At 47.5% G+C, this 26,076-nt stretch overlaps 2 protein-coding genes across 4 annotated transcripts in view; one reads left to right on the plus strand and one right to left on the minus strand.

Annotated features, from left to right (window-relative positions):
- The window catches only part of GTPBP3 (GTP binding protein 3, mitochondrial), a 48,740-nt gene that overhangs the window by 9,394 nt on the left and 13,270 nt on the right, over positions 1–26,076 (minus strand). The window contains exons 9-10 of one of the 3 annotated variants that reach the window (XR_014506688.1): positions 25,220–25,544; positions 18,706–18,723 (exon numbers count right to left, since the gene is read on the minus strand). Coding sequence is in view for 1 of the 3 variants with exons in the window: in XM_083421699.1 (XP_083277825.1) it covers positions 25,313–25,544 (232 nt within the window). In the remaining 2 variants the exon portion in view is untranslated. Of the gene's footprint in view, positions 1–18,705; positions 18,724–24,720; positions 25,545–26,076 lie in introns of those variants that run through there. The other 2 variants (XR_014506687.1, XM_083421699.1) reach the window with 2 other exon arrangements.
- LOC310668538 (cathepsin G-like) lies at positions 6,846–15,322 on the plus strand. Its single transcript, XM_083421934.1, has 5 exons — positions 6,846–7,012; positions 10,537–10,684; positions 11,459–11,594; positions 13,344–13,595; positions 15,140–15,322. The coding sequence occupies exons 1-5, from the start codon at positions 6,952–6,954 to the stop codon at positions 15,272–15,274; spliced, it is 732 nt and encodes a 243-aa protein (XP_083278060.1). The 5' UTR covers positions 6,846–6,951; the 3' UTR covers positions 15,275–15,322.

The raw sequence follows: 26,076 nt of genomic DNA on the forward strand, positions 1-26,076 counted from the left end.
GGTGCAGCGGCAGCAGGAGGCCCCATTAGCTAAAGTGGTGCTTCAGGTTAAGAACAGTTTCAGGTTAAGAACAGACCTCCAGAACGAATTACCGTATTTTTTGCTCTATAAGACTCACTTTTTCCCTCCTAAAAAGTAAGGGGAAATGTGTGTGCGTCTTATGGAGCGAATGCAGGCTGCGCAGCTATCCCAGAAGCCAGAACAGCAAGAGGGATTGCTGCTTTCACTGCGCAGCGAACCCTCTTGCTGTTCTGGCTTCTGTTGCAACGGATCAATAACGGATCAATAAAGATCAAGCTTACTAGCTGCTTTCCTTCTCAATATTCTCTGGTCGGCCTCTGTTATTCTCTCCTACCAATAGGGAACCTATGTAAGGACTCTATATGGGCTCTTGGATACCCCATAAGGGAAATGGGTAATTTTTTGTTTACAACAGCGTGTTCCGTTGTCTCTCGAGACAGATGGATTGCAGCACCAAAAACAACTTCTGCAAACCTGGGGAGGGGTGGTTTCCTTGCAGCTGCTTACACTTCCGTCTTGGGAATGAATGGGGCAGTTTTGATGGCTGATGTTGAACGTCTCCCAGATCCTAAGCATATAGGAAACGGAAGGGTTTTGCACTGCCTTGGCCAGAACAGGTACCGTATTTTTTGCTCTATAAGACTGACTTTTTCCCTCCTAAAAAGTAAGGGGAAATGTGTGTGCGTCTTATGGAGCGAATGCAGGCTGCGCAGCTATCCCAGAAGCCAGAACAGCAAGAGGGATTGCTGCTTTCACTGCACAGCGATCCCTCTTGCTGTTCTGGCTTCTGGGATTCAGAATATTTTTTCCTTGTTTTCTTCCTCCAAAAACTAGCTGCGTCTTGTGGTCTGGTGCGTCTTATAGAGCGGAAAATACAGTAGTCGAAATGAGCTCACGAGTTCCTTTGACTCACTTGGTTGGGCCAACAAGAAGGGAAGGAGAAGGAGGCTGGTGGAATTATCTCAAATGGATGCTTTGCTTGCCAAGGGGAGAGAGACGCCTGGTGTTTAATTGTCCATCGCAAATACTTTAAAAAAAATAATTATTAAAAAACAACAGCCACTGTGCATTTGATTCCTCTTCCTTGCTTAAAACGGCAATCAGATAGATGATTCATGTGGTTTGATCTTGGCAGGTCCCCAACTGCTGCTGAGAAATGGGCCAAACTGAGAAACTGCTCCAGTAGGAGCATAACCTTCAAAGCCCTATACGGCCTAGGACCCTCGTACCTACGGGACCGCCTCTCCTGGTATGTCCCACGGAGGACCTTACGGTCTTCAAACAAAACATCTTGAAGGTCCCAGGCCACAGAGAAGTTAGGCTGGCCTCAACCAGAGCCAGGGCTTTTTCGGCTGTGGCCCCAATCTGGTGGAACGCTCTGCCACAAGAGACTAGGGCCCTGCAGGACTTGACATCTTTCCGCAGGGCCTGCAAGACAGAGCTGTTCCACCAAGCCTTTGGCCAGGGCGCAGCCTGACTCCCTCCTTTGGCAATCCTCACAGAACTCTAGCCCAATGGTTTCCATCAATTTGATTTGAATTAATTTTATAATGAACTGATTTTAGAATGTTGTATTATTTTATTAATGTTAGTTGCCCTGAGCCCGGCTTCGGCTGGGGAGGGCGGGATATAAATAAAAAATTTTATCATTAATTATTATTATTATTATTATTATTATTATTACTACACCATCTACTAACATCCAATACACCCTAGAGAGAAGCGTACTGGGAACAGACTAAAAGAGAGAAGGATGTGCAGGGGAGAAAGGGGGAATGATAACACCCCTCAACCAAATCTGCTTTGTGTAGTTGGTTTTTCTGAAACCATGCAGCATGGTTGCAAACACCCCTCTCCACTTTTTAAAGTGGAAAAGCTGGGAACTGAACCTGGGACCTTCTGCCTTGTCGTTGTTGTTGTGGTGGTGGTTTGAATTTATATACTGCCCTATACCTGGCGACATCACCTTGCCAACAAAGGTCCGTATAGTAAAAGCTATGGTTTTCCCAGTAGTGATGTATGGAAGTGAGAGCTGGACCATAAAGAAGGCTGATCGCCGAAGAATTGATGCTTTTGAATTATGGTGCTGGAGGAGACTCTTGAGAGTCCCATGGACTGCAAGAAGATCAAACACATCCATTCGGAAGGAAATCAGCCCTGAGTGCTCACTGGAAGGACAGATCGTGAAGCTGAGGCTCCAATACTTTGGCCACCTCATGAGAAGAGAAGACTCACTGGAAAAGACCCTGATGTTGGGAAAGATGGAGGGCACAAGGAGAAGGGGACGACAGAGGACGAGATGGTTAGACAGTGTTCTTGAAGCTACCAGCATGAGTTTGACCAAACTGTGGGTGGCAGTGGAAGACAGAAGTGCCTGGCGTGCTCTGGTCCAGGGGGTCACGAAGAGTCGGACACGACTGAACGACTAAACAGCAACATACCTGGCGGTCTCAGAGAGGTTCACAGAAAAGCTCACAACGTATATAATCAGAATAAAAACAACCACTCAATATCATCTCCCCAGAAAATAGCCACATTTTAACAGGGTAAAGGGACCCCTGACCATTAGGTCCAGTCGTGGACGACTCTGGGGTTGCGGCGCTCATTTCGCTTTACTGACATGGGGACAAACATATCACATACACAGCCCAAAAAGACAATGACAATAATCCACCATCAGCATACAAATCAACCTGATCCAAAACACCCACCCACCCCACTCCCACACGAAAACAAAGATCACCACAGCCAATCACAAACAAACAACCACACCCTAGGCCAACCCCAACCTCTCTCACCACCAAAGGAACACAAGTGAACAGCAGAGAACCTGCACGAGCAACGCTGACACCAAACCCTACATAGGTAAAGGGACCCCTGACCATTGGGTCCAGTCGTGACCGACTCTGGGGTTGCAGCGCTCATCTCGCTTTACTGGCCGAGGGAGCCGGCGTACAGCTTTTGGGTCATGTGGCCAGCAGGACTAAGCCGCTTCTGGCGAACCAGAGCAATGCACGGAAATGCCGTTTACCTTCCCGCCGGAGCGGTACCTATTTATCTACTTGCAGTTTGACGTGCTTTCGAACTGCTAGGCTGGCAGGGGCAGGAATTGAGCAACGGGAGCTCACCCCGTTGTGGGGATTTGAACCGCTGACCTTCTGATCAGCAAGTCCTAGGCTCTGTGGTTTAACCCACAGCACCCCCGCATCCCTGTTGCTGTATGTAGGTTGTATTTTATTTGTTTTTTATCTTATATTTTGGAAATGTACATCCAGTGTTTTTTTTCTTTCAGTTTTTTGGGGGGCCCCAAGAGAGCGGGGCCCTAAGCTATAGCTTGTTTAGCTTATACGTAAATCCGGCACTGCCAACTTGGAGGCTATGTCCAGCAATGGAGTATGAAGTAGGCAAACAAAGAGGAGTCCCGAAGCCCATTTAGGGGTTCTGGCCGTCCTCGCTAGCAGGAGAAACCAGGTAACAAAAGCAGTTCTGTGGTGGGAGACTTCAGGGTGCCCTATTGATTCAGCGGGTGGCGCTGTGGGTTAAAGTCTCAGCGCCTAGGGGTTGCCGATCGTAAGGTCAGCGGTTCGAATCCCCGTGGTGGGGTGCGCTCCCGCTCTTCGGTCCCAGCACCTGCCAACCTAGCAGTTCGAAAGCACTCTCAGGTGCAAGTAGATAAATAGGGACCGCTTACTAGCAGGAAGGTAAACGGCGTTCCGTGTGCAGCTCTGACTCGCCAGAGCAGTGATGTCACGCTGGTCACGTGACCCGGAAGTGTCTTCGGACAGCGCTGGCCCTCGGCCTCTTTGAGTGAGATGGGCGCACAACCTTAGAGTCTGTCAAGACTGGCCCGTACGGGCAGGGGTACCTTTACATTTACCTTTATTGATTCAGCAAATATCTTTTCTCTCTCCACCCAGCACAAACCCCTCCATCGTTTAATCTGCCCAAAGTGTAACAGACTTTTAACCACCAGTTCTGCGTGGAAAATGGCAGATAATGCCAGCTAAAAGCTAATCACCAGCCCCTTTTCGTTTATCAAGCAGCTCATGGCATTATCTCCATCGTTCAGTTTGAACAGTCATCTGACGGAAGGACCTCCTTTGCCTCCCCTGCTACAATTAAGGTCATCTCCTGCTGGAAGGCCACTAAGCTATCAGAGAGTTCTTAGAAAGGGAAGGTACATGGCAACATGATAAGATGAGCCCAGGGGCTGGATTAGGCCAAAGGGGTCCTATCTGGCCCAGCAACCTATCCGGACAATGGCCAACCAGAAGTTCCAACAGTGGGGAACCCACAAACAGGATTTTAATACAAGAGCAACTCTCCTCCTCTGTGATTTCAGAAGTGTGATGGCCTCCTGTTATGTACTGAGTTGAATAGGATCCAAAATGCAGCAGTCTGATTGGTCCTAGAACAAAAGGATTCAGAATGCAGCAGTCTGATTGGTCCTAGAACAATAGGGTCCAGAATGCAGCAGTCTGATTGGTCCTAGAATAATAGGGTCCAAAATGCAGCAGTCTGATTGGTCCTAGAACAATAGGGTCCAAAATGCAGCAGTCTGATTGGTCCTAGAACAACAGGATTCAGAAGGCAGCAGTCTGATTGGTCCTAGAACAACAGGATTCAGAATGCAGCACTCTGATTGGTCCTAGAACAATGCAGCAGTATGACTGGTCTGCAGGAGCCACCCAAAGCAGCTGCAGATGGAAGTGAACCCACAACCTGATTGACCTACAGGAGAATTCCGGAATTAGCCAATCACGTTCAGCCCATTGTGTAAATAATGTATATAAAGCAGATACTTTGGGGGGACTTTCATTCCTCCTCACCACTATGAACTGAATAAAGAGCATGAAATCCACTCTCGACTCTATTTCATCTCCGATTGTGGAGGTTGGAACCATGGACGTTGTGGCTCAACCTCTTTTCAAAGCCATCCAAAGTTGGCGGCCACCGCAATCTCGTTTGGAGCAAGTTCCATACTTTTAACTAAGCGCTGAGTGAGCGACAAGAACCCACCGACAGCATGCGAATCAATTTGGCTAACCTGATTCAAAAATACACATGCACCCCGCTCACACACACAAAAAAATCTCCCTACAGCCAGCCAAGACAAGCAACCACACCCTAAGCCACCCCCAACCTTTCTCACCACCAAGGAAACACAACAAGCCAATAGTAAGTGTCCCACACAAGTGATTCTAGCTTCAGGTAGGTAGCCATGTTGGACTGACGCAGTCAAAATATTAAAAAATTAAAAAATTGTCCAGTAGCACCTTACAGACCAACTAAGTTTGTTCCGTATAGGAAAAGCTATGGTTTTCCCAGTAGTGATGTATGGAAGTGAGAGCTGGACCATAAAGAAGGCTGGTCGCCGAAGAATGGATGCTTTTGAATTATGGTGCTGGAGGAGACTCTTGAGAGTCCCATGGACTGCAGGAAGATCAAACCGATCCATTCTGAAGGAAATCAGCCCTGAGTGCTCACTGGAAGGACAGATCCTGAAGCTGAGGCTCCAATACTTTGGCCACCTCAGGAGAAGACTCCCTGGACAAGACCCTGATGCTGGGAAAGACGGAGGGCGCAAGGAGAAGGGGACGACAGAGGGCGAGATGGTGGGACAGTGTTCTTGAAGCTACCAGCATGAGTTTGACCAAACTGCGGGAGGCAGTGAAAGACAGGAGGGCTTGGCGTGCTCTGGTCCAGGGGGTCACGAAAAGTCGGACACGACTAAATGACTAAACAACAACAACAAACAACAAGTTTGTTCTGAGTATAAGCTTTCGTGTGCATGCACACTTCTTCATGATCCTTAGTTGGGCATTTCACAGTTTGGGCACAATGCATGGCAGCTTCTTGAACCCCAGAAGGATCCAATCACATGATGATGATGATGATGATGATGATACATTTATTATTTATAGCCCTCCCATCTGTCTGGGTTTCCCCAGCCGCTCTGGGCGGTTTCCAACAGAATATTAAAAAATATGATAAAACATCAAACATTAAAAGCAGGGCTGCCTTCAGATGTCTTCTAAAAGTCAGGTACTTTCTTATTTCCTTGACATCTGATGGGAAGGCGTTCTACAGGGCGGGTGCCACCACCGAGAAGGCCCTCTGCCTGGTTCCCTGTAACCTCACAGTGAGGGAACTGCCAGAAGGCCCTTGGAGCTGGACTTCAGTGTCCGGGCTGGACGATGGTGGTGGAGATGCTCCTTCAGATATACTGGGCTGAGGCCGTTTGGGGTTTAAAGGTCAGCACCAGCACTTTGAATGGTGCTCTGAAACGTACTGGGAGCTAATGTATGCCTTTCAGGACTGGTGTTATATGGTTCCGGCAACCGCTCCCAGTCACCAGTCTGGTAGCCACATTGTGGATTAGTTGTCATTTCTATGTCACCTTTAAAGGTAGCCCCACGTAGAGCGCATTGCAGTAGTCCAAGCGAGAGATGACTAGAACATGCACCACTCTGGCCAGACAGTCTGTGGGCAGGGAGGGTCTCATCCTGCGTACCAGATGGAGCTGGTAGACAGCTGCCCTGGACACAGAATTGACCTGCGCCTCCATGGACAGCTGTGAGTCCAAAATGACTCCCAGGCTGCGCACGTGGACCTTCAGGGACATGGTTACCCCATTCAGGACCAAGGAGTCCTCCACACCTGCCTGCCTCCTGTCCCCCCAAAACAGTACTTCTGTCTTGTCAGGCTTCAATCTCAATCTGTTAGCCGCCACCCATCCTCCAACCGCCTCACTATCTGATTGCCGTTTTAGCTTGCTTAAGCTTGTTTGGAACCGCCACTATCAGATTTTCACATCTCTGTTGCTTCCTGGGGGAGGTGTAGTCCAACGCTAATAAAAGCTGTGAGTTCGAGGGGCTGCACAGTTAAGTGCCAGGCAGTTCCGTAGCTTGAACGTAGCAGAACGTCAGGATGTTGAGATTCGGTCGGCCTCTCCTACTTGCGCTCCTGTCCTTTTCGTGGGCCCAAACAGGTGAGTTAAACAAAAAACAAAGGTCCGCCTTTGATGAGCTGTTTTCTGCTGCTCCCTTTCAGGCTAAGCCAGTCTCAATTCCTTCCCTTTGAGATGTTCAGGGTGCAAGTGCTGTTCATTTTTATGTCGCCAGAACGGCACTAGCCGTGTGCAAGAGAGGTAAATGTAAAGGGACCCCTGACCATTAGGTTCAGTCGTGGCCAACTCTGGGGTTGCAGCGCTCATCTCGCTTTATTGGCCGAGGGAGCCGGCGTAACACTTCCAGGTCATGTGGCCAGCAGGACTAAGCCGCTTCTGGCGAACCAGAGCAGTGCACGGAAATGCCATTTACCTTCCCGCCGGAGAGGTACCTATTTATCTACTTGCACTTTGACGTGCTTTCGAACTGCTAGGTTGGCAGGAGCAGGGACCGAGCAACGGGAGCTCACCCCGTCATTGCGGGGATTCGAACCGCCGACCTTCCAATCGGCAAGTCCTAGGCTCTGTGGTTTAACCCACAGCACCACCCACGTCCCTGTATGCAAGAGAAGAGAGTGCCAAATTTGCACAGCCAGAGAACATTCATAAACATAAGTTTGTATCCAACCTGAGTCCTAGAGCAGACCCATTCAAATGAATAGGCGTGACTAGAATCATAGATCTGGAAGGGGATCCCCAACTGAGATTATTTGCAATGGGACTACCCAGAGTAGGACTTAGCTGAATGCCTCTCAGGGTTTACAAGTGGACCTATTGAAATGTACAAGTGTGGCTAAGGTCCATTTATTTTATTTATTTCTGCTCTGAGCGTACATTGCTAGGAGTCAGGCCTTTAAAAGGGAGGGCAAATAAATATTAAACATTCTCCAACTTTGTGGGGTGGACCTCATAAGGCAGCAAGAAGGGGAACACTCTTGGTGAACTGATCTCTGGGATAGCTCAGTTTGCAGAGCACGAGACTCTTAATCTCAAGGTCGTGGGTTCGAGCCCCACGTTGGCCAAAAGGTTCCTGCCAATGGCTTCAAGTTATAAGAGAGGAGATTCCAACTAAGCAACAGGAAGAACTTTGTAATTATTATTATTATTATTATTTATTCATACCCCGCCCATCTGGCTGGGTCTCCCCAGCCACCCTGGGCGGCTTCCAACAAAGTATTAAAACACAGTGGTCTGTTAAACATTAAAAGCTTCCCTGAAGAGGGCTGCCTTCAGATGTCTTCTAAACATCTCGTAGTTGTTGTTCTCTCTGACATCTGGTGGGAGGGTGTTCCACAAAGCAGGTGCCACCACCAAGAAGGCCCTCTGCCTGGTTCCCTGTAACTTGGCTTCTTGCAGTGAGGGAACCGCCAGAAGGCCCTCGGCGCTGGACCTCAGTGTCCGGGCTGGACAGTGGGGGTGGAGACGCTCCTTCAGGTATACTGGACCGAGGCTAGTATAAGAGCTGTTTGGCAGTGGAACGGTCTCCCTTGGAAGGTGGTGGACTCTCCTTCCTTGGAGGTTTTTAAGCAGAGATCTAGGAATCTTGGTTGACCACAAACTTGACATGAGCCAACAGTGTGACGCGGCAGCTAAAAAAGCCAATGCAATTCTGGGCTGCATCAATAGGAGTTTAGATCAAGGGAAGTAATAGTGCCACTGTATTCTGCTCTGGTCAGACCTCACCTGGAGTACTGTGTCCAGTTCTGGGCACCACAGTTCAAGAAGGACACTGACAAACTGGAACGTGTCCAGAGGAGGGCAACCAAAATGGTCAAAGGCCTGGAAATGATGCCTTATGAGGAATGGCTAAGGGAGCTGGGATGTTTAGCCTGGAGAAGAGGAGGTTAAGGGGCGATATGATAGCCATGTTCAAATCTATAAAAGGATGTCACATAGAGGAGGGAGAAAGGTTGTTTTCTGCTGCTCCAGAGAAGCGGACACGGAGCAATGGATCCAAACTACAAAAAAGAAGATTCCACCTAAACATGAGGAAGAACTTCCTGACAGTAAGAGCTGTTTGACAGTGGAATTTGCTGCCAAGGAGTGTGGTGGAGTCTCCTTCTTTGGAGGTCTTTAAGCAGAGGCTTGACAACCATATGTCAGGAGTGCTCTGATGGTGTTTCCTGCTTGGCAGGGGGTTGGACTCGATGGCCTTTGTGGTCTCTTCCAACTCTATGATTCTATGATTCTAAGTCTTTCATGTAGCACAATTCTGTGTCCAGGGCAGCTGTCTCCCAGCTCCATCTGGTACGCAGGCTGAGACCCTCCCTGCCTGCAGACTATCTCGCTAGAGTGGTGCTTGCTCTGGTTATCTCCTGCTTGGACTGCTGCAACGCGCTCTATGTGGGGCTACCTTTGAAGGTGACTCGGAAACAACAACTAATCTAGAATGCCGCTGCATAACACCAGTCTTGAAAGACCTACATTGGCTCCCAGGACGTTTCCGAGCACCATTCAAAGTGTTGGTGCTGACCTTTCAAGCCCTAAATGGCCTCGGTCCTGTATACCATCTCCATCATCCAGCCTGGACACTGAGGTCGTTCTGGTGGTTCCCTCACTGCGAGAAGTGAGGTTACAGGGAACCAGGCAGAGGGCTTTCTCGGTGGTGGTGGCGCCCTCCCATCAGAGGTCAAGGAAATAAACTGACTTTTAGAAGACATCTGAAGGCAGCCCTGCTTAGGGAAGTTTTTAATAACTGATGTTTTAATTGTATTTTTAATCTTTTGTTGGAAGCCACCCAGAGTGGCTGGGGAAACCCAGCCAGATGGGTGGAGTATAAATAATATACCCCAATCAAGTGCTAAAAACAGTACAGCGTCAAATATTAAAAACTTCCCAAACAGGGCTGCCTTCAGATGTCTTCTGAATGTCAGATAGTTGTTTATTTCCTTCACATCTGAAGGGAGGGCGTTCCACAGGGCGGGCGCCACTACCGAGAGGGCCCTCTGGTTCCCTGTAACCTCACTTCTTGCAATGAGGGAACCACCAGAAGGCCCTCGGCGCTGGATCTCAGTGTCCGGGCAGAACGATGGGGGTGGAGACACTCCTTCAGGTATACAGGACCGAGGCCGTTTAGGGTTTTAAAGGTCAGCACCAACTCTTTGAATTGTGCTCGGAAATGTACTGGGAGCCAATGCAGATCTCTCAGGACCAGTGTTATGTGGTCCTGGCAGCCACTCCCAGTCCCCAGTCTAGCTGCTGCATTCTGGATTAATTGCAGTTTCCAGGTCACCTTCAAAGGCAGCCCCACGGAGAGCGCATTGCAGTAGTCTAAGCGGGAGATAACTAGAGCATGCACCACTCTGGGCAGACAGTCTGCGGGCAGGGAGGGTCTCAGCCTGCATACCAGATGGAGCTGGTAGACAGCCGCCCTGGACACAGAATTGACCTGTGCCTCCATGGACAGCTGTGAGTCCAGAATGGCTCCCAGGCTGCACATCTGGTCCTTCAGGGGCACAGTTGCCCCATTCAGGACCAGGGAATCCCCACACCCGCCTGCCCCCTGTCCCCCCAAAGCAGTACTTCTGTCTTGTCAGGATTCAACCTTGTGATTTTTATTTTTGCAGCACATTTGCGGAGCCAGATCGTCGGAGGCCAGGAAGCAGTACCCCACTCCAGACCCTACATGGCAGCCCTCAAAATGGGCAGTGGCTATGGCTGCGGCGGGTTCCTAGTGGACCCCCAGTGGGTAATGACGGCTGCACACTGCATGAGGTACGTCTCACTATTCCCTAGTGGTTGCCAGGGTCCAAGCTAATGGGCGGAAGCTGGTCTTTTGTACAGGTGCTGGCAATGCCTTTGTAGCCAGCTGGGGAAGTGAAAAATGCGGAAGCGAATGAGCTTTGCAAGGTGAAGTCTCTCCCTCTCTCTCCCTTCTCCCCGCTGCTGCAACCACCTGCTCTTTGCAAGCAGAACTGCAGTTGTCAATATTGCACGTATGGAAGCAATAGGATGGATAAAAGCTGGCGCTTAGGGAATCAAAAATTCCCCACTCCAAAAATGCGGTTTCAAAGCTTTGCTAGCAGAACTCGTTGCAAAACAGACCCAAAACAATTAGTGTTACATCCGAATAGTCGTGTGAAATCATATGCTTGTCCAGGCCTAGGTTCGGCATCTTAGAAACATTAAATAACTTCGGCCAGAGCTGTAAACAAAGCTCTGACCTCTCACAGGCTCCATTCCAGCCAAAGCTGTTCTCTAGTGGAGAGAAAACATTAGGGCACATGCTTTCTTCTACGGTGCTTGGGAACAAAGACCAACTCCCTCCAAATGGAGATTTGCAGCTGAATACCTTTCCCACGTGACCTAAAGTTAAACACCTCCGGGACAAAGCAGCAGAGATGCCGTCTTAGTTCATTACCAACCTATTAGGCAAACTGGGGAAATGGACAGAGTCCCCCATCCTGCCTGTCACCAAGAGAGAACAATAGCTGAGGATTCACGGTTCACTAACCCTTACCAATGCACACTGGCGCCCTTGTTTTCCAGCGAGATGACTGTGGTTTTGGGGGCACACGACCGCTCCGCCATCGAGAACACTCAACAGGTGATCGGCGTTGAGTCGTACCACAAGCACCCGGAATATGATCGTATAACGGTTTCAAACGATATCCTTCTGCTCAAGGTAAGTTGCTTCAGGCTGCACCCTCAAAGCCAGTGGCCTTGGTGGATAAATCTGAAATTCATAAATAAAATAACAATTAAACAAAAAAAAAGGCAGGGACCTCAGGGAGAAAGGGATTAAAACAACTCTTCCTATCCCCTACCTGTGCTCAAATGCCGCTGCCTGGTGTAGCAGCTTCACTGTGGCTTGTGGAAGAACTGACCCTCACCAGGGACTAGCACCATGGTGTGGGCAACTAAAGTGGGAGTTTCACCAAGATGCTTCAACTTCAAAATTGGGGAAGTGGAGTATTAAAGGGACTTCCCTCCTTTTCCTCTCTCTTTAAGAAATGTGGTAGAGAGTTCTCCTGCTTAGCCCCACTTTTGTGCCTCCAAGTTCCAGGGTCTGGGGTCTGCGGTTAACGCTTATATTTCAAAGCCTCTTTCCCCCCTTATTTGCTTTTTACTCTTCCAAAATTATCAGTCTGTCAGATTTTCTTCAGCTGTCAAATTGTATCCTCTTCCCCCCCCCCAAAAAAAGGCAACTTGACACAACTGTTTCTAATATATATCCTAAAGAAGGAAACAGATTCAAAAACCCAAGTCAAAATTTTGCTACTGTAATCTCCATGGCTGTAAATGCCTCTTTATATCTCCCATTCACAAAAACGTCCCTTGCAGAACCTGTCCACAGAAATCGGAAGCTGACTTGCTTTTTGGCTTCCGTTTTGCCAAATCAGTCAATTTAATCCTGGTTTCTCTTTTTAAAAAGTTTATTTGGCTTCTACCTCCAATTGGAGGCTGGAGTTCCTCCGGTTCAGCCTCTGGATCGGATTCCCAGGCCATTACACCCTTATTGTAAAGGACAGGGAGCAACCATAATTCCAGAGCAGACTTCAGATTGCAAAGGGAGGTTTGGATAACGACCTTGACAGATTAGAGAACTGGGCAAAAACAAACAAGATGCATTTTAACAGGGAGAAATGTAAAGTATTGCACTTGGGCTAAAAAAAAAAAGAGAGGCACAAATACAAGATGGGTGACACCTGGCTTGGGAGCAGTACATGTGAAAAGGATCTAGGAGTCTTGGTTGACCACAAACTTGACATGAGCCAACAGTGTGACGCGGCAGCTAAAAAAGCCAATGCAATTCTGGGCTGCATCAATAGGAGTATAGCATCTAGATCAAGGGAAGTAATAGTGCCACTGTATTCTGCTCTGGTCAGACCTCACCTGGAGTACCGTGTCCAGTTCTGGGCACCACAGTTCAAGAAGGACACTGACAAACTGGAACGTGTCCAGAGGAGGGCAACCAAAATGCTCAAAGGCCTGGAAACGATGCCTTCTGAGGAACGGCTAAGGGAGCTGGGCATGTTTAGCCTGGAGAAGAGGAGGTTAAGGGGTGATATGATAGCCGTGTTCAAATATATCAAAGGATGTCACATAGAGGAGGGAGAAAGGTTGTTTTCTGCTGCTCCAGAGAAGCGGACACGGAGCAATGGATCCAAACTTCAAGAAAGAAGATTCCACCTAAACATTAGGAAGAACTTCCTGACAGTAAGAGCTGTTCAACAGTGGAATTTGCTGCCAAGGAGTGTGGTGGAGTCTCCTTCTTTAGAGGTCTTCAAGCAGAGGCTTGACAACCATATGTCAGGAGTGCTCTGATGGCGTTTCCTGCTTGGCAGGGGGTTGGACTCAATGGCCCTTGTGGTCTCTTCCAACTCTATGATTCTATGATAACCCTCTTGCATCTCCTGATTCCTTCCTGCAGCTGGTCCACAAGGCGACTCTGAACAAATACGTCCAGATGATCCCCCTGCCCAAATCTAGCAGCGACCTCCCCGAGGGGACACCCTGCAGCCTGGCAGGGTGGGGCCTGATTGACGACGACCAGGACACGGAAAGGCTTTTTGAGACCAACGTCACCATCTACAGCCGGAGGAAGTGCATGAAGATCTACCCACAACTCGACGATGCAATGATCTGTGCCGGCAGCCACAATGATCTTCGGGATACAAGCCAGGTGAGGGGGAGGTCAGGGGTGGAGGAATCTGTGGCCCCCACACCCTCCGGCTGGACTCCAACTCCCATCAGCCAATGCTCAAGAAGCATGGGAAAGTTCTGAACCACCCTCGGGAGTCAGACCAGTAACATAATAGTAACAACAACAGCAACAACAACTTAATATTTATAGCTCACCCATCTGGCTGGGTTTGCCCAGCCACTCTGGGTGCCTCCCAACAGAATATTAAAAACACGATAAAAGATCACACATCAAAAACTTCCCTAAACGGGGCTGCCTTCAGATGTCTTCTGAAAGTCAGACAGTTGTTTATTTCCTTGACATCTGATGGGAGGGCGTTCCACAGGGCGGGCGCCACCACCAAGAAGGCCCTCTGCGTGGCTCCCTGCAACCTCGCTTCTCACAGGGAGGGAACTGCCAGAAGGCCCTTGGAGATGGACCTCAGTGTCCAGGTTGGACGATGGGAGTGGAGACACTCCTGAAGGTATACTGGGTTTTAAAAAAACCCTTCCCTATACAGGATTGCCTTCAGGTGGCTTAGGGATCCAATAACAACTCCATACCCTCCAATATTTTTCCAATGTAAATAATAATAATAATAATAATAATAATAATAATAATAATAATAATAATTTATTTATACCCCATCCATCTGGCTGGGTTTCCCCATTCAATCTGAGTGGCTCTCAACAGAATATTAAAACCACAATAAAAGATCACACATAAAAAAACTTCCCTGAACAGGGCTGCCTTCCGATGTCTTCTTAAGTCAGATAGTTGTTTATCTCCTTGACATCTAATGGGAGGGCATTCCACAGGGTGGGCGCCACCACCGAGAAGGCCCTCTGCCTGGCTCCCTGCAACCTTGCTTCTCGCAGGGAGGGAACTGCCAGAAGGCCCTTGGAGCTGGACCTCAGTGTCCGGGATGAGCGATGGGGGTGGAGATGCTCCTTCAGGTACGTCCTAAGGAAAAGTGGGGCATTAAGGGGTCAAATCAGAAACCGGGATGGCATCTCTAAATCAGGGATGTCCCTGGAAAATAGGGACACTTGGAGGGGCCACACTGAGCTGGACTGTAGAACCTCCTTCCAGCCCTCAGATGCACTGGTTCTAATTGGAGCCAGAGGCCCAGATCTTTGCAATTGAATGGTGCAGTTTGAGAAGAAGAAGAAGAAGAAGAAGAAGAAGAAGAAGAAGAAGAAGAAGAAGAAGAAGAAGAAGAAGAAGAGTAGTAGTAGTAGTAGTAGTAGTAGTAGTAGTAGTTTGGTTTTGATATCCCGCTTTATCACTACCCGAAGGAGTCTCAAAGCAGCTAACATTCTCCTCTCCCTTCCTCCCCCACAACAAACACTCTGTGAGGTGAGTGGGGCTGAGAGACTTCAGAGAAGTGTGACTAGCCCAAGGTCACCCAGCAGCTGCATGTGGAGGAGGGGGAATCGAACCCAGTTCACCAGATTACAAGTCCACCGCTCTTAACCACTGCACCACGCTGGCTTGGTTTGAGGAGCTTGTAGCAGTGAGGATGTCTGCTTTTCTCCCCCCAGGGTGATTCCGGAGGCCCCATGGTGTGCAGAGGCGTGGTACAAGGAATCGTCTCGTTTGGTAACTCGTACCCTCCTGGAGTCTACACTCGCATTGCCCATTTCCTTCCCTGGATCAAGAAAACCATGGAATCCTGAAGAGAAGAAGCAACGGGCAGCAGCACACTTTGCTCTCTCTATATAAAACCTTCTGCATGCTTAATAACCTGTACGCCTTTCGTTCTGCAATCCCACCCACCTGCAACCTATTGAAGCAAGTGGGTCCATGGGGTCTTCAATTCGGTGATTCAATTATCTGATTTGCCTCTTCATATAGCGGCGATTCCCAGAGAGGTTGAACAGTCGACCCATCTCTCCAGGAATTCTGGGAAGCGTAGTTCTATGGGGGAGCAAACTACAGCTCCCAAGATTCTTATGGGAGGAAGCCACCATGGCTGTCTAAAGCAGTACAGTGGTGCCTTGCAAGACGAAATTAATTCGTTCCGCGAGTCTCTTCGTCTAGCAGTTTTTTCGTCTTGCGAAGCAACCCTATTAGCGGCTTAGCGGATTAGCGCTATTAGCGATTTAGCGGCTATTAGCGGCTATTAAAGGCTTAAGGGATTAGCGGATTAGCTGCTAAAAGGCTATTAGCGGCTTAGCGGCTTAGAAAAAGTGGGTGGGGAGCGGAAAAAACCCCCCAGGAATCGCAAGACATTTTCGTCTTGCGAAGCAAGCCCATAGGGAAATTCGTCCTGCGAAGCGCATTGAAAAACGGAAAACCCTTTCGTCTAGCGGGTTTTCCGTCTTGCGAGGCATTCGTCTTGCGGGGCACCACTGTATAATGCTTGAGATCTCTATGAACAGTAAGGTATGATTTCAGTGGATCTGCCCCAAGTCCACTTTGGTTGGTTATATGCCTAAGGGGGCAGGATAGCCCAACAGGGAGAGGAAAAGAAGTTGGGAGGGAGGGTGAAAACTGGAATCAGCCCCTTGTTCTGTTGCATTCTCTCAAACGTATATTATCCAGTAAAGCAAAATGGCCGAGCATTAATCTTGTACTTTTTTTCCTTGGCTCTCCGAAAATGTCGTGAAATCGCCCCGGGGGGGGGGTGTCGAATATCACAAGTGTCGTTGTTCAGGTGTGTGTGTTGCGTTGCAATAATAAAATGAAATGCTGGGACGAATCCATAGAGTTAGAAGGGACCCCAGGGGTCATCTAGTCCAACCCCCTGCAATTCAGGAATCTCAACTAAAGCACCCGCGACAAATCGTCAGCCAACTTCTGTCGTCTTGCTTTGTTCATTCGCCACGAATTGTTGAGCCCATTCCACTTATCGGGTCTTTCCTTTTCGTGGTTTTGAGGCTCTTTCCTTCCTGGGTGACGGCAAGAGGCTGGCGGTGGATTTAATAATAATAATATCTTTATTGTCATTGCCCCCTTCGGGGACAACGAAATTACTTGACTGCTCCATAAAAACACTAATTAAACAATACAGTAAAATACAGCAAGGGAGATTAGATGACTTTCAAAGTCCGGGCTTCCCATTCAGGGCCGAGATCGCTCTGGAGAAGAAGCTGTTCTTAAGACGGCTCGTTCTTGTCTTCATCGTCCTGACGGCAAGAGCTCGAAGAGACCGTGACCAGGATGCGATGGATCTTTTACTATGTCCAGTGCCTTCCTATGGCACCTTGTGGCATAAATCTGCTCTAAGGTGGGCAGCCAACAATGTTCTCTGCTGCCTTAACAACCCTGCACAACCCCATCCTGTCCTGGGTAGTACAGCTTCCGTACCACACACATAAGCCATAAGTGAGCACGCTCTCAATAGCACAGTGATAGAAGGCAAGCAGCAGTTTCTGCGGAAGATGGTTTTTCCTTAGTATTCTCAAAAAGTACAGTCTCTGCTGCGCCTTCTTCGCAAGCCCCCTTGTGTTGACACTCCAGGACAGATCCTCTTGTAATTCAATGCCCAAAAATCTGAACGTTGCTACCCTCTCTACACAGACCCCATCAATCAAAAGTGGCTGGACGTTGCTCTTCTGTCTCCTGAAGTCCACCACAAGTTCCTTTGTCTTCCTTGTATTTATGAGCAAGTTGTTAGCTCTGCACCACTCTGTCAGCCGCTCCACCTCATCTCTATAATCCGTTTGTAACTGGTTGATTGACAGAACCCAAACAGCACTCATTAATGGTTGTTAGTATAATTTGTTTTATTAATTAAATTTGCATTTCATGAATACCTGTAGACCTCAGGGGCGGTTGACAACATAAAATTACAATATAAAAACACACAAAATGCATAATAATAATAGGAACAAAAACAAGCAAGTAATCCTCTCCTTCCACAACACATTTAAAAGGGCAACAGATACCAATCAGCAAAAGAACTGATTCCTCATAATCCTGGAGGGGGGGGGAGTGACAAGTGGGGTGCCGAAGGGGACTGCATTCCTCCACCCTATTTGCACCCCCCAACCCCATCTCTTCTTCCTTGTTTTGCAAACTTGCATCAAAACATATGCCCGGGGCCAATGCCCCAACAGCCCCCCTCACCCTACCCCTGCAACACTCCCCCCCCCCAAAAAAACCACAAACACAATTTTTTGACGACACCTGCTACTATTACCAATATAAGCTGCCACCCTGGGTAGCTTAGAGCAAATTATAAAACCACAGTAAAATAGCACGTATTAAAAGCTTCTAACTTCTATATGTATTCTAAAAGTCATGTAGTTGTTTACTTCCTTGACATCTGGTGGGAGGGCGTTCCACAGGGAGGGCACCACCACCGAGAAGGCCCTCTGCCTGGTTTCCTGTAACCTCACTTGTTGCAGAGAGGAAGCCACTAGAAGGCCCTCGGAGCTGGACCTCAGTGTCCAGGTTGAGCAATGGAGGTGGAGATGCTCTTTCAGGTATATAGGGTTGAAGCCGTTTAGAGCTTGAAAGGTCAGCACCAGCACTTTGAATGGTGCTTGGAAACATACTGGGAGCCAGTGTGGGCCTTTCAGGACCGGTGTTATATGGTCCCAGCAGCCGCTGCCAGTCACCAGTCTGGTAGCCACATTCTAGATCAATTGTAGTTTTCAAGTCACCTTCAAAGGTAGCCCCACGTAGAGAGCATGGCAGGAGTCCAAGCTGGAGATAACCAGAGCATGCACCACTCTGGTGAGACAGGGAGCAGGCAGGGAGGGCCTCAGCCTGTGTACCAGAAGGAGCCGCCCTGGACACAGAATTAAGCTGCGCCTCCATGGACAGCTGTGAGTCCAAAATGACTCCCAGGCTGCACACCTGGTCCTTCAGGGGCACAGTGACTCCATTCAGGACCAGGGAGTCCCCCACATCTACCCTTGTCCCCCAAAACAGTACCTCTGTCTTGTCAGGATTCAACCTCAATTCACCTACCATCTGTATTAATTTAGCCAAGCCTACCTGACAGGACACGGGTGGCGCTCTGGGGCCGACTCTGGGGTTGCGGCGCTCATCTCGCTTTATTGGCCGAGGGAGCCGGCGTACAGCTTCTGGTTCATGTGGCCAGCAGGACTACGCCACTTCTGGTGAACCAGATCAGAGCACGGAAACGCCGTTTACCTTCCCGCCGGAGTGGTACCTATTTATCTCCTTGCACTGTGACGTGCTTTTGAACTGCTAGGTTGACAGGAGCAGGGACCGAGCAATGGGAGCTCACCCCGTCGCGGGGATTCGAACCACCGACCTTCTGATCGGCAAATCCTAGGCTCTGTGGTTTAACCCACAGCACCACCTGTGTCCCGAATAAACGCCTGTAAATAATGCTTACACATGTCTCTGTCCGCCACTTCCATTGCAAAGAGTTGTCTCTGCTTGCTTGTGTGCTTCTGAATGCTTCTGAGGCTTGAGTCACTGATTGATGTTGTTCCAAGAACCGGAGTTCACTCGGCTGCCGGCCGCTGGCTGGAGCCAGCTGGGGGCCTGCTAAATACCCCCATCTCCCCGGATGCATCCCAACAGTTCTGGCCTTCATGACTACCAAGCCAGGAAACATGGCACAAAAACTGTTGAAGGAGCAACTGATAAACTTCACTGTCCTGACCTGTCCTCCGACACAAGTTGTTATCTGTGCAGTTTGGCTAGGAACCTCTCCTCCATTCCCAAACATGGACTTTTATTCCTCTGTTGGAGAGATAGTGTTGTCGTTTAGTCGTGTCCGACTCTTCGTGACCCCCTGGACCAGAGCACGCCAGGGACTTCTGTCTTGCACTGCCTCCCACAGTTTGGTCAAACTCATGCTGGTAGCTTCAAGAACACTGTCCCACAATCTCGTCCTCTGTCGTCCCCTTCTCCTTGCGCCCTCCATCTTTCCCAACATCGGGGTCTTTTCCAGGGAGTCTTCTCTTCTCATGAGGTGGCCAAAGTATTGGAGCCTCAGCTTCACAATCTGTCCTTCCAGTGAGCACTCAGGGCTGATTTCTTTCAGAATGGATACCTTAGATCTTCTTGCAGTCCATGGGACTCTCAAGAGTCTCCTCCAGCACCAGAATTCAAAAGCATCCATTCTTCGGTTATCAGCCTTCTTGATGGTCCAGCTTTCACTTCCATACATCACTACTGGGAAAACCATAGCTTTTACTATGTTGGCAAGGTGATGTCTCTACTTTTTAAGATGCTGTCTAGGTTTGTCGTTTTGCTGTCTAGGAGAGATTGTAGTGGAATGTAATGAAGGTTCAGCGACCATGTTTAACACTGTTTTGGCTTACATGGGTCTCCTGGCTCTCATCAGCTTCACGGTGGTTTCCTAGCTAGGAAATTGCCTGACAGCTTTAATGAGGCCAAGTTTATCACCTTCAGCATGTTGGTCTTTTGCAGTGTCTGGGTCTCCTTTGTCCCAACTTACCTGAGTACGAAGGAGAAGTTCATGGTGGCTGTGGAGATCTTCTTCATCTTGGCCTCCGGGGCTGGTCTCCTGGGCTGCATCTTAACCCCACAAATGCTTCATTATTCTTCTGAGGCCCCAGCAAAACAGCAGAGATCATCTAACGAGGAAAATAAGTGCAGAAAACTAAGTCTATTAAATATTATTTTTCGATCTCAATTCCTCTGATCTGCTGATCAAATTTTTACTGATTTTTTTTTAACAGATTGTTTTCAAATACAATTTTCTCCTACAACAGTCTGCTGAAATTATAAACACAAATGGAACCAACGATAGAATTTTTTTACTATAGAGTATTCCTTTTCAGAGACTTCTTCCTGGTTACTTGCACACAGCACGTTCTCATTCCGTGCAGCAGCAAAGGAGAACACACATGGAATATTCTTGGGTATAAAATACAGAATATAGTTTCAAGCATCCAGTCTGAGCACATAATTCTTGGCCTGTTACATGGTGCGGAGAGAAAGGGAGAAAAGCTTCACTTCCTCCCTTACCAGAGGTGAGGGGGTGTGGCCTGAGTCTAGGAATACAACTCTATGGCCGTAACCCCTTCATGTACTAACTAGCATGCAAAATTACCGTAGAAAATGGGGGGCGATTGTATCCGTGTATAAGACGTCCCACAATTTTGAACACACACACACACACACATATATATATAAAATTAAATTTTAGTGAACAAGAAAAACCTTAAATACAATACTGACATACAATGAATTGTAGAGATTGTAAAGAGTATAAATAGAAAAAAGAACAGAAGAAAAAGGAGAAGAAAAAGAGATGAGCGTGTGAATAGAAAAAGAACACAATTCTATCTGATGTGCAAATCAGCAAAGAAAAGAAACGTCCGACGAAGCCCATTGTACTGATTTACAATTAAACTATCATTCACACAGTTACATAAAGTTGTTTTTCTTTGACTTAATTTGACATTTTCCAACAAATATTTTATATTGCATGGCTCATTCAGTATGTATCTGCCAGGAAGTTTTTATTGCCACAGTACCCTTTGAGATATTCCTTAATTATTATCCATTCCTCATTAACTTCTTGTGTTGAGTTTCCTCTCACTGTTCCCCTTCTCCTTGCTAATTGTAAGTACTCTATTAATTTGGCTTGCCACTCAATCTTTGAACGGATGCTTTCGCTCTTCCAATTTCTTGGTATTAGAATCCTTGCTGCAGTTGATGCAGCTAAACTTCTTTTTAATTTTAACTGTCATAAGTCCTAAGAGAAATGCCTCAGGTTTTTTAGGGAATGGGATCTTATAATGATATCCCAAAAATCTTTGATCCTTTCACACTCATACCTCGCGTTACAGACGCTTCAGGTTGCGGTTTTTTCGGGGTGCGGACCGCCGAAACCCAGAAGTACTGGAACGGGTTACTTCTGGGTTTCGGCGGCCGTGCATGCGCAGAAACGCTAATTTGCACTTTGCGCATGCACAGAAGCGCCGAATCGCAACCCACATGTGCACAGATGCGGGTTGCAAATGTGCATCCCGCACGGATCATGTCCGCAACCCGACTGTCCACTCTAAATATATAAGCTGTTGCTCAGGGGGACGAGAACTTTCTGAGAGGAGCACCCCTCAGAGCCAACGGGAGAATGCGCCAGAGGCAGAGAGCCAATCAGAACACAGGTCTCCCGAAGTCCCGGCCTCCGTGCTCTGAGGAGAGAGACAATTCCGAGGGAATATGGCTTTTCCCCTCAGGAAAATGCCAGAGTTGTGGGTAGATTAAGGAGGTCGAATCAATATTCAAATTGAGAATCATATGTCCAGTTCAGTTTAAGTGAGATAAAGACATCACTGCAAAAAATAATCATAATAGTGAACCAATGATGTCCAGTTTAAGTGAGATAAAGACATCACTGCAAAAAATAATCATAATAGTTTCATTTTTAAGTATATTTGAAAGAGTTGCCCCAAACAGGACTCATTTCCCTTCTTTCAATAACCCCCTTCCTTAAATTGGTGAGGAAAAATGTCTGAAAACCTCTTTTGTTTAAAAAAAAAAGGAGGTCCCTTTTAGTAATTTAGTTTGTCATTCTCCCTCTTTCAATAACTCACCTCCTTAAAATCGTGAGGTGAAATTTATTAAAACCTTTTTTTTATAATGTCGTTCAAATGGGAAAGGCATTCTGCTCATTCTGAGATAGCCTTTTAATACTTTTGTTTGCCATTTCCCCTCTTTTAATAACCCCCCCCCTCCATAAAATGGTGAGGTAAAATGTGGAACTTAACATTTGTGGCAATTGAAATTCAAAACAATAAAGGTGAAAAATGTGGATGTTCGGGGTGGAATATTTTATTTCAGCAACAATGTAGATTAGCCTTTTATTCTGGGGGAGATTGGATGCTTTTAAGACTGCATGAGAAAAAGGCTCATTCTTTTTGGTAGCAAAATACAGGGATCTTATTTAGTCAAGATGGGCAGAAAAATTATTAAGTCCTATGATATCCTTTGCAGTGTTTTCCTCCCTGCACCTTTCCCCACTCCAGTTGAAGCCAAATAAAACATAATTTTCAGGCACAATATGCAACAATGTTGGAAGTTTTTAGTGAAGTGTGTTTGTGTGTGTGAAAACATTTTCAACACTGATAACAACATTTCAAAAGCCGTTTCTCAGACTTGAAAAGAGAACAGTCAACCATCATCTGTAATTTGCTTCAGCTGAAAAGCTATGATAAGACACTGCCTCTTCTGTGGAGGGGTAGAAAATAAATATATATAAATCCGTCGTCATACATAAATCTCAGTTCTCAAAATAAACATCTGCCTCAATATAGAACTTCGCGCAACTATTTTATTAAAACATCACATCATCATCCTGTTTTCTGCACAGCATAAAATGCATAACAGCTATTTTAACGAGCCTTTTAAAGTCTTTTAAAAGTATGAAATTCAGAACATCAGTTGTTGTTTAGTCGTTTCGTCGTGTCCGCCTCTCCGTGACTCCATGGACCAGAGCACGCCAGGCACGCCTGTCTTCCACTGCCTCCCGCAGTTTGGTCAAACTCATGCTGGTAGCTTCTATAACACTGTCCCACCATCTCGTCTTCTGCCGTCCCCTTCTCCTTGCGCCCTCCATCTTTCCCAACATCAGGGTCTTTTCCAGGGAGTCTTCTCTTCTCATGAGGTGGCCAAAGTCTTGGAGCCTCAGCTTCAGGATCTGTCCTTCCCGTGAGCACTCAGGGCTGATTTCCTTCCGAATGGAGAGGTTGGATCTTCTTGCAGTCCATGGGACTCTCAAGAGTCTCCTCCAGCACCAGAATTCAAAAGCATCCATTCTTCTGCGATCAGCCTTCTTTATGGTCCAGCTCTCACCTCCATACATCACTACTGGGAAAACCATAGCTTTTACTATATGGACCTTTGTTGGCAAGGTGATGTCTCTGTTTTTTAAGACGCTGTCTAGGTTTGTCATTGCTTTTCTCCCAAGAAGCAGGCGTCTTTTAATTTCGTGGCTGCTGTCACCATCTGCAGTGATCATGGAGCCCAAGAAAGTAAAATCTCTCACTGCTTCCATTTCTTCCCCTTCTATTTGCCAGGAGGCGATGGGCCCAGTGGCCATGATCTTCGTTTTTTTGATGTTGAGCTTCAAACCATATTTTGCACTCTCCTCTTTCACCCTCATTAAAAGGTTCTTTAATTCCTCCTCACTTTCTGCCATCAATGTTGTGTCATCTGCATATCTGAGGTTGGTTGATAATTCATCCAGCCCAGCCTTTCGCATGATGAATTCTGCATATAAGACCAAATTGCATACATGCGCTGGATTCTGGAGAAAGCTAGAGAGTTCCAGAAAGATATCTACTTCTGCTTCATTGACTATGCAAAAGCCTTTGACTGTGTCGACCACAGCAAACTATGGGAAGTTCTTAAAGAAATGGGAGTGCCTGATCACCTCATCTGTCTCCTGAGAAATCTCTATGTGGGACAAGAAGCTACAGTTAGAACTGGATATGGAACAACTGATTGGTTCAAAAATTGGAACATCAGTGCTCTGCTTTCCCTCCGCAAAATCCTGCCCCCTGCCAGGACAGCTCTGACGCTATCCGATCCATTGACAAGAGTCTCAAGGTCCCAAAATCTAATCAAGATGTTTTATAGGTGGTACTGAACACTTACCAAAATAGCTAAAATGTAGAAGACAAAAACAAATCTGTGCTGGAGGTGTGGTAAAACAGAGGGGACACTTATACAGGTTTGGTGGACCTGTGAAAAAATCAAAAGCTTCTGGAACATAGTATATGACGAGCTTAAAAAAATGTTTAAGTATAACTTTATAAAAAAGACAGACGCTTTTCTGCTAGGGATAACGGACGCAGGTATAGGAAGAGAAGATCAGAAAAGATTCCTCTATGCTACAGGAGCGGCAAGGATCCTAATTGCTAAAAACTGGGGAAAAACAAATTGTGCCAACAAAAATGGAATGGCAAGACAGACTGTTAGAGTGTATTGAACTGGCTAGATTAACAGAGACAATTAGAGATCATACTAGACAAGAATTTCAAAAAGCATGGGGGAAATGCAGAGAATACTTCACAACAGTGCCCTAAAATACATACCTGGACTTGTTTCGATTAATGTCTGCAGGAGACTTTGTGGATATTTAAGTTATAATTAGAAAAATCTTAATAATTATTTGTAAAGCAAACAGCTTATAAGAAGTAAATAAGGATGCCAGAAACAGGATAAAGGAAGTCTTTTATTTGGTTGTTTGTATTGTTGTATATTATGCTTGTTTGTTTATGTTTGTGTCTGATGGGGGTGGATTTCTGTGTTGGGGGTGGGGGGGTTTGTGTTATGTTGTAAATAAAATTTACAATAAAAAAATATTTTTTAAAAAAGAAAGAGTCTCAATGTCCCTTTGCCCCAGCCCAAATATACTTCGAACCGCAGAACCACCCCCAAGCGCCAGATAGCGCCATGCTCCAGTTGCACCCACCTCCGAAAGGTGGGATAAGATGCTCTCTGTTTGCCTCTGTCACTTAAAGGTAAAGGGTAAAGGGACCCCTGACCATTAGGTCCAGCGGTGGCCGACTCTGGGGTTGCGGCACTCATCTTGCTTTATTGGCCGAGGCAGCCGGCGTACAGCTTCCGGGTCATGTGGCCAGCAGGACTAAGCCGCTTCTGGTGAACCAGGGCAGCGCACGGAAACACCGTTTACCTTCCCACAGGAGCGGTACCTATTTATCTACTTGCACTGGTGTGCTTTCGAACTGCTAGGTTGGCAGGAGCAGGGACCGAGCAACGGGAGCTCACCCCGTCACGTCACTCCATCACTTGCCGATGCAAAAATCCCTGAAGATGAGCTCCAGGATCTCTTCAGACCCCACCTGTCCCGTCAGACGTCCTAGCAGTCGCCGGGCCTGCCGCAATTCCTCCGCGGCCAGTGCGAGATCCACAGCCCGGTAGTGGCCAAAGCGCCCTAGGGCCTCTAGGCATTTGGCTAAGCTGAGCTGGTGGCGCGCTTGTGTGGGGCTGGGGGAGCCTGCGAGAGGGTCGCCGCACCTGGAGGGCAAGAAGAGACATTTACTGTGGTTAGGTAAAAGGCTTTGTATGTACAGTGGTAACTCAGGTTACAGACGCTTCAGGTTACAGACTCCGCTAACCCAGAAATAGTGCTTCAGGTTAAGAACTTAGCTTCAGGATGAGAACAGAAATCGTCCTCTGGTAGCATGGCGGCAGCAGGAGGCACCATTAGCTAAAGTGGTGCTTCAGGTTAAAAACAGTTTCAGGTTACGTACGGACTTCTGGAACGAATTAAGTACTTAACCCGATGTACCACTGTATAGGGGGAACTGCAAACCTAGGAAGCTGCCTTAAAGGGTAAAGGGACCCCTGACCATTAGGTCCAGTCGTGGCCGACTCTGGGGTTGCGGCGCTCATCTCGCTTTATTGGCCGAGTGAACCGGCGTACAGCCTCCGGGTCATGTGGCCAGCAGGACTAAGCCGCTTCTGGCGAACCAGAGCAGCGCATGGAAACGCCGTTTACCTTCCTGCCGGAGTGGTACCTATTTATCTACTTGCACTTTGACATGCT

Source organism: Podarcis tiliguerta (genome assembly GCF_965153285.1).
Source record: "Podarcis tiliguerta genome assembly, chromosome: 18".
NCBI classification, from domain to species: Eukaryota; Metazoa; Chordata; class Lepidosauria; order Squamata; family Lacertidae; genus Podarcis; species Podarcis tiliguerta.

What these genes read in the sequence shown, in the direction of transcription:
- LOC310668538 (XM_083421934.1), top strand. Translation starts at nt 6,952, where the DNA reads ATGTTGAGATTCGGTCGGCCTCTCCTACTTGCGCTCCTGTCCTTTTCG. An exon ending in CTTTTCGTGGGCCCAAACAG is followed by an intron (nt 7,013 to 10,536) that starts GTGAGTTAAACA and finishes TTATTTTTGCAG; the next exon opens with CACATTTGCGGAGCCAGATC. An exon ending in ACGGCTGCACACTGCATGAG is followed by an intron (nt 10,685 to 11,458) that starts GTACGTCTCACT and finishes CTTGTTTTCCAG; the next exon opens with CGAGATGACTGTGGTTTTGG.